The following is an 8,230-nucleotide window of genomic DNA, read 5'->3' on the forward strand; positions in this document are numbered from 1 at the left end:
AATGTTCCAGGATATTTATTTATTTATTTAATTTGAGTTCATCTAAAGTGTTTGCATGTTTCAGAACATTCCGAGAACATTCTAGAGTGACTTTAACATAATGTTTGCAAAATGACAAAATGTAACATTCCTTTAATATTCCTGTAATCAAGAAAAAAAGGACACTTTGAACATTCAGAAATAATGTTTTATAACTTGAACGTTAGCAAAAAGTTCTTACAACATATTTTGGTTAGCTGGATCAGAATGTAACGTTACTCAAGTGTGAGAGATGCATGCACACACATATAAAGCAGGTGAAAAACAGCTTGTGAAACGAATTCTATATCCGAATTCACAGTATTCGTAAAACAGTGGACGCAATGCAGAGGTGTAAAGTATTTGAGTAAATGCAATTAATTACTTTACTTGAGTATCTTTTTGGTTACTCTGTAGTTTTACTGAAGATATTAGTAACTTTGACTCTCTACTCCACTATCTGTGATCATTGCAGTTACACATTACATTGTGCATGGCACCTATAGCTTCTTCTGCAGCACTTTATTCTGTGATATCACCACTGCAGGACACTGGAAGCACTATATCGTGTGTGTTTTGCTCTTACTCGCCCAGATCTGTCAACAAGGCTGCTTTACCTAATGTGAGTTCCTTGTGAATCACAGGTGTTTTAGAAATGAGACGAGAACATGCAACAATTTAACATCCAGTGCAAGAAGCCTTTTTACTTTAGCTACATTATTTTATTTATCCTTTATACCGAAGAGATGTTTTTGAAGGATATTGTTGTTGTTGTTTAGTGTGTTCAGTTTTATTTTGGTTTTAGAAAATGAACATAATTGCTCTCCTCACAAATCAACTCTTTCTAGTTTTCACTGTCATGTCTCTGTGACTATATAGTGCATCTTTGAGCTTATATTCAGTACGAGTAAAATACGTAAATCAGATACTCCAAGACTTTAACTCAAGTTGTTTTGGAACTGGTGACTATTAATTTTCACTGTAAGGTATCTGTACTTTTACTCAACTCTTTACACTACCCGGATCAGTCTGTTGAGTGTGCACTGACTGAAGTGTGCTACTCTATTCCTACTGCAGAAATAGAGTAGTGTGCTAGTATGCGGCTCTGAATTCAGCATTGGACTGCAGTCTCATCATCTGCCACTAGAGAGAGCAGAGACACTACAGCTGCGTCCGAAATCGCATACTTCCATACTATATAGTAGGCGAAAAACAGTATGCGAGGCGAGTAGTATGTCCGAATTCATCATCTCCATAGAAACAGACGCGCTTTGCGACACTTTTACATCCTTTACGACATGTCTATGTAGTTTACGGTAAGTGCGACGCCTGGGGAGGATATTTTCACCGTGACGTTCGTCAGTGTAAGATTATTAAAGGTATGATGCGCTTTATCGCTTATTCTTATAGGAATGTGTATCTGTGATGGATCTGGCTTATCAGTCGAGCAGCTCTTTGAGTTCATCTGCTCTGTTTTGCTGTGTTTTCGTGATTATAGCAGTGTAGTTTGATGTCGTTGATTTATTGTTGATTTTATCTGTGGATCAATAAGTGCATCCAGCTGGACTGTAGTTCTGTGTGCTTTAATAGTATTAGCATTTGATTTTATATTGTGTTCAATGTTTAATGAATAAAGCAATTCATTACAGTAAGTGGATGAGTAAAGTTAAAAAATACTTCAGTTGTTTCTTTTAGTGATGTTCACGAATGTAACATTTCTCTGTTTTTGACAGACTAACGATCAATAAATGCGGATTAATCAGCTGATGTTGAGGGCAGCAGCAGCACACTGCGGGAGATGGACAGCTGTCAATCAAATCATCCGGACGAACTCGGGTGCGTGGCGGAAGCGGAAACACGCCTCATATTTACAGCAATTAGGCTAGACATAAGACAGACACATTATTATGGTGTTTACCAAGTCAGACATCACTAGTACTACTGCTGGTGAAACCTCTAGTGCTAACGAGCGGCTCTTTTCCACTTTGAAACACCCTAGCAACGCCCTGGTAACCACTTCGACTGTGTATGTATGTTATGTGTATGAATGTGTGTTTGTGCAGGTATGGCTGAGTTTCGTGAGATCTTCTCAAAGGCCCGACACATTGCCATCATCACAGGAGCAGGAGTCAGTGCGGAGAGCGGCGTTCCCACCATCAGAGGAGCCGAGGGACGCTGGAGGACCTGGAAAACACAGGTCACTCACTCACACACACACACACACACTCTCACACTCTCACACACACACAATCTCACACACACTCTCACACACACTCGCACACGCATTCATTCACAGACACACACACACACGCACTCACTCACGCACACACACACTCTCGCACGCACGCACACTCACTCTCACACGCACTCACACACGCATTCATTCACAGACACACACACACACACACACACACTCACTCACGCACACACACACTCTCGCACGCACGCACACTCACTCTCACACGCACTCACACACGCATTCATTCACTCTCACACACTCTCACACACACTCACACACACACACGCATTCATTCACAGACACACACATGCACTCACTCACGCACACTCTCGCACGCACGCACACTCACTCTCACACGCACTCTCACACACACACACACACACACAGAAACACACTCACTCACACATACACTGACACACAGACCTTTTTTTTTTTTTTTGTTTTGTGCTTATTTTACTTAACCACAGCGGTAGTTTCATGACACACAACACATCCAGGTGTTTACAGAAACCTCAGTACAGTATTTCAGCTCAGGATGGTCTGTATAAAGTACATGTACTGTAGTCTTGGAGCTTAAGTCCACTTTTAGGGTGAGTTCATAATAGAAAGGGTTCATTAATTCATGTGCTTTGAGAACTGAACAGATGATGTAAGCATAATAAATCACAATGAACAGTATTTTACAGTAATTATGTTTAAGATTGACATACAGTGGACATCAATAACAAGGTATGTGCACCACAACTAATTTAAAGGGGTCATATGATGCTGCTAAAAAGAACATTATTAAGCGTTCACTTAATCAACGTTAGCCCATATAGACATTTATTAACATCAGCTGAACCAATAGGCAGTCGGCTGATGTGATTAAACCAAGTAAAATAAAATAAAAAACTGGTGGTTTTGCGAAACAGATTCACTCCACTGGAGCACTTGAGATGAATTGACCCGTCAATTCAAAAGGTAGGATCAGATGTTTTATCAGGCTAATATTGTTTTTTATATTTTGCTTAAAATAAGTGCCTCCTTAAGTCAAGCCAAGTCACCTTTATTTATATAGTGCTTTATACAATACTGATTGTGCCAAAGCAGCTTTACAGTGTTGAACAGGAATAATGTGTGCTGATGATGCAAGAGGACAACAGAAAACAGTCAGTTCATCGTTGATTCAGTGATTCATCATCCAGCTCTCTTCCAATTGTGTCTGTGCAATCAAGTCGACAATATTGCCAGAAATTGTGAAACAATTAAAAGAAACAAACAATGTACAAGATAATCAAAATGCTCTCTTCATGAACGGAAGACAATCAGTTATTGTCTTTCCTTGCCATCTACAAATATATTTTTTTCCCATTAAAACATTGTTTATTATGAAAGGCTCTGGACATGCTGATTAATTATGCTAAATGTAGATGAACGGTTAGAGTCATATATGCAATGACAATAAAGACCTAACTAACTAACTAACTAAAATTTTAGAAAAAGTTGTCTGCTCAATTGCGCTCCTTCCTGCAAAAAAAAGGATCTCTATAAAACTTTTCAGTCGGGTTTCAGGCCCCACCATAGCACAGAAACTGCACTTGTTAAAATTACAAATGACTTGTTTTTTGCGTCAGACCAAGACTGTATCTCATTACTAGTTTTACTTGATCTTAGTGCTGCGTTCGACACTATAGATCATGACATACTCATAGATCGACTACAAAACTATACAGGTATTCAAGGGCAGGCTTAAGATGGTTTAGATCCTACCTGTCCGATCGCTACCACTTTGTTCATTTAAATGGGGAGTCATCTCAATTATCACCAGTAAAATATGGAGTGCCACAAGGATCTGTCCTAGGTCCTCTGCTATTTTCGATATACATGTTGCCACTTGGTAATATTATTAGAAAATACGGAATTAGCTTCCACTGTTATGCAGATGATACTCAACTATATATCTCAACAAGACCAGATGAAACTTCTAAATTATCTAAGCTAACAGAGTGTGTTAAAAATGTAAAAGATTGGAAGACCAATAATTTTCTCCTGAATTCGGATAAGACAGAGATATTACTTAAGGACTTTAATGAAGCGTGTTTGGCTCTAGATCAAAATATTAGAGGATTTACCATGAACCGCCCTGACCCATTGTTTTGACACGCCGCTCACTTAAAACGGTAGAAACGGTAAAATGCTGCTACCGTTGTTATATGTCGGTTCGCGGCTGTAGTGAATCCAGGTAAGACAGGAACACAGATCTGAATGATGATTTTTTTAATGTATTTGCTCAGTAATAAAATGTGTGGAATCACTCTTGCTAAAGTTCTGACTGTGATGGACTCTTATTTCGGTCTCTGTGTGTGTGGGCAGGATCTGGCGACGCCGGAGTGCTTCTCTCGTCACCCCAGCCGCGTCTGGGAGTTCTACCAGTACCGCCGAGAGCTGACCCTGAACGCCCCGCCGAGCGGCGCGCACAGAGCCATCGCCGAGTGTGAGGCGCGTCTCAGCAGACAGGGCCGCTCGCTGGTGGTGATCACGCAGAACATCGACGAGCTGCACCAGCGCGCCGGATCCAGACACGTGCTGGAGGTCCACGGTCAGAGCTCACAAACACGACACACCATCACAGAGATCGACATCAGCAGAGGAATAGAGTTTGCTGTCAATATCAGAAATACTGAGTATAGTCCTGGAAGAAGCTTGGTTTTATCCTTAGACTCCCCCGTGGCAAATACGACTGTTCACCCTAAAATCTGTTGTCATTGTATTGAGGATCTTTCTATAGGTGTTAAAAACGTAAAACTTAGAAATGAGGCTCCTGTTTGAAGCACATGCAAACTATAGTCTTGCATTAACAACGACATTTTCTATTGGAGTAATATTCATAGCTTCAAATACTGGAAAAGAGCTTGAATTTCACTTTCAGAAAGGTGGATGAACACTGAAATTACGTTTTGCTTAAAATAAAGGATTCGTTTTGAGGAGCATAAATATTTTCTCTATACATCTCTATATATAAAGTCGTCCAGCTCTAATCTGCTAAATGACACTATAAGGCATTAAGATAGTAAAATATTATAAACATTAACATCATGATTTCCTGGAAAGCTGCTTTCTAATAATGTGTGCTGTGAAAAGCACTTTTGAGATTTAGTGTGACTTGTGGACGCAGCATGACATTAAAGCAAAGCTTTGATCTCCACTAGATAAAACTTAATAAATAACCTCAATAAATACAATATGTCTCATCCTTGTAGTTCAGTCTGCTTTGAATAGACATCCATAGTCTGTGGCTGCGGTTATACCGACTCAATCAGCAGAACTGAATAAATAGATTTAGTTTTGGATTTGGTTGGTTAGCATCTTTTTTTGGTGTTCGTTTGACAGATGTGTTGATATCTTGTGCTGTGTGTAGGAAATCTGTTTCAGACCAGATGTTTGAGCTGTGGAGATGTGGAGATCAATCACAAAAGCCCCATCTGTCCATCACTGGAGGGCAAAGGGTAGGTGACGCTCATCTGTACCCAGAAATCATTACAGTCCAGATCCCAGAGACTCGCTGTATTCAGTGAAATGCTGGACAGTCCACCATAGCAGCTCCGTTAATAATGCTGATCTAGACTGGGATTGATGAAGCATTGGTCAGCATGATGACTGTGTTGATGTATCATGTCTGTCACCCTTCATTCTCTGCCAGATCACCTGATCCTGACGCACCTGACGCGCTCATACCTGTCAAAGACCTGCCCAGGTATCCCAACAACACAGCACACACTAAACCGAATTCACCCAAAAGAGAAAATGTGCTGAAAATCTGCTCACCCTCAGTCTGTCCGAGATCAGGATGAGTTTGTTTCTTCATCAGATTTGTAGAAATGTAGCACTGCATCAGTGTCTCAGCAATGGATGCTCTGCAGTGAATGGGTGCCGTCAGAATGAGAGTCCAAACACCTGATAAAAACATCACAATAATCCACAAGTAATCCACAGCACTCCAGTCCATCAGTTAACATCTGGAGAAGACAAAAGCTGAAACTAATCCAGCATTAAGACATTTTTAACGCCAATACGAGTCCATAATCCATAATAACGCTTCCTCCAGTGAAAAAGTGCATCTGCTGTTGTCTCTCACATCAAAATCCAGCCACATATGTGTTTAGAGCTGGTGTTTGATCTGTGCAGATTTCGCTCCTGATTCAGAACAGAACACTTTTTCACTGGAGGAAGCATTATTATGGATTATGGGCTCGTATTTGAGTTAAAAGCGTCTTAATGCTGGATTAGTTTCAGCTTTTGTCTTCTCCAGATGTTAACTGATGGACTGGAGTGCTGTGGATTACTTGTGGATTATTGTGATGTTTTTATCAGCTGTTTGGACTCTCATTCTGACGGCACCCATTCACTGCAGAGCATCCATTGCTGAGCACTGCTGACATTTTCAGTAAATGTTCAGTTTGGCAAGGCAAGGCAAGGCAAGTTTATTTGTATAGCACATTTCATACACAATGGTAATTCAAAGTGCTTTACATAAAAGAAAAGAAAAAAAAATAATCACAACAATAAAACAAGGAATTTAAAAACATTGAAAATGATTAAAACAATTGATTTAAGAAGTTTAAAATGAATTTAAGAAAACGATAATACGTAGAATATAGTGCAATCAGTTCGGACATAGCAGTAAGCAAGAACGTCCGAACGGTAGCGAAGCCGGAAGCTGAGTTTGGGGTGAACTCTTCCTTTAGTACTGATTGTGTGTGAGCCGCAGTGCATCTGATATCTGGTGCTGTTCTCTCAGGTGTGATGAGAAGGGCTGTGACGGGCTGCTGCGGCCGCATGTCGTCTGGTTTGGAGAGACTCTGGACTCTCAGATCCTCACTAAAGTGGAGAAGGAGCTGGAGACGTGTGACCTCTGTGTGGTGGTTAGTTTCACTCTGAACTGAAAGTTTTAGTTTTGAAAGCTTCTGCTGATGAGGTAAACACGTCTGTTTTTAATCATGCTTGTTTGAAGTCCTGTCTGCTCTGTGTTCGTGTCTTCAGGTCGGCACGTCCTCCGTCGTTTACCCAGCAGCCATGTTTGGTCCTCAGGTGGCGGCCCGCGGCGTTCCAGTGGCCGAATTCAACACTAAGACCACAGCAAACACACCGCGCTTCAAGTGAGATTATCCTGCAGTTCACACTTAAACACAGAAAATATGCTGTTTCTGAAAATAATTACACAAGGAATCATGTCCAGCGGTCAGGAGCCGACACAAACCTTGGCTGTTTATTACACAAATAAAACATGAACATAAACATAAAATAAGTTATTTTGAAGAATGTTGGTAACCAAACATTTGACGGTAGCCATTAACTTCTATAGTATGAGAAAAATGGCATGGAAGTCAATGGCTGCCGTCAACTGTGGATACCAACATTCTTCAAAATATCTTCGTGTTTAGCAGAAGAATGAAACTCAGGATTGAAACAACTTGAGGGTGAGTAAATGTTGACAGAATTTTCATTTTTTTGGTGAACTAACACTTTTAAAATGTGGAAAATCGCAAATTAAATCAATAAATTATTTTCTTTAAATCAATCTTTTATTGTGTTAATATATTTTAGTTTATGTTCACCAAAAATGAAAATCACCCCATGATTTACTCACCCTCAAGCCATCCTAGCTGTATATGACTTTCTTCTTTCAGACGAATCCAATCAAAGTTATATTAAAAAATATCCTGGCTCTTCCAAGCTTTATAATGGCAGTGAATGGATGTTATTTTTCAACAGTCCAAAAGAAGTCCAATAAAGCACATCCATCCGTAATAAAAAGTGCCTCCACACACACACACTCACACTCACACGCAAACACACTCACTCACACACACACGCTCGCACTCTCACACACACACTCACTCACACACCCACGCACACACAAACACACACTCACACACACACACGCTCGCACTCTCACACACACACACACACACACACACACACTCACACTCA

The 8,230-nt window shown here is 40.4% G+C and overlaps 1 protein-coding gene across 3 annotated transcripts in view; it reads left to right on the forward strand.

Annotated features, from left to right (window-relative positions):
- Positions 1-1,296: 1,296 nt before the first annotated feature.
- The window catches only part of LOC107722309 (NAD-dependent protein deacylase sirtuin-5, mitochondrial), a 7,846-nt gene continuing 912 nt past the window's right edge, over positions 1,297-8,230 (forward strand). For 2 of the 3 annotated variants that reach the window (XM_016530609.1, XM_016530610.1), the window contains exons 1-8: positions 1,297-1,397; positions 1,752-1,854; positions 2,082-2,215; positions 4,613-4,838; positions 5,658-5,745; positions 5,940-5,993; positions 7,038-7,161; positions 7,280-7,395. In XM_016530609.1, the coding sequence (XP_016386095.1) occupies positions 1,767-1,854; positions 2,082-2,215; positions 4,613-4,838; positions 5,658-5,745; positions 5,940-5,993; positions 7,038-7,161; positions 7,280-7,395 (830 nt within the window). In that variant the 5' untranslated portion in view covers positions 1,297-1,397; positions 1,752-1,766. Of the gene's footprint in view, positions 1,398-1,454; positions 1,667-1,751; positions 1,855-2,081; positions 2,216-4,612; positions 4,839-5,657; positions 5,746-5,939; positions 5,994-7,037; positions 7,162-7,279; positions 7,396-8,230 lie in introns of those variants that run through there. The other variant, XM_016530611.1, reaches the window with a different exon arrangement.

This window comes from Sinocyclocheilus rhinocerous, unplaced genomic scaffold, assembly GCF_001515625.1.
Source record: "Sinocyclocheilus rhinocerous isolate Xijiao unplaced genomic scaffold, SAMN03320098_v1.1 scaffold4319, whole genome shotgun sequence".
NCBI lineage: Eukaryota > Metazoa > Chordata > Actinopteri > Cypriniformes > Cyprinidae > Sinocyclocheilus > Sinocyclocheilus rhinocerous.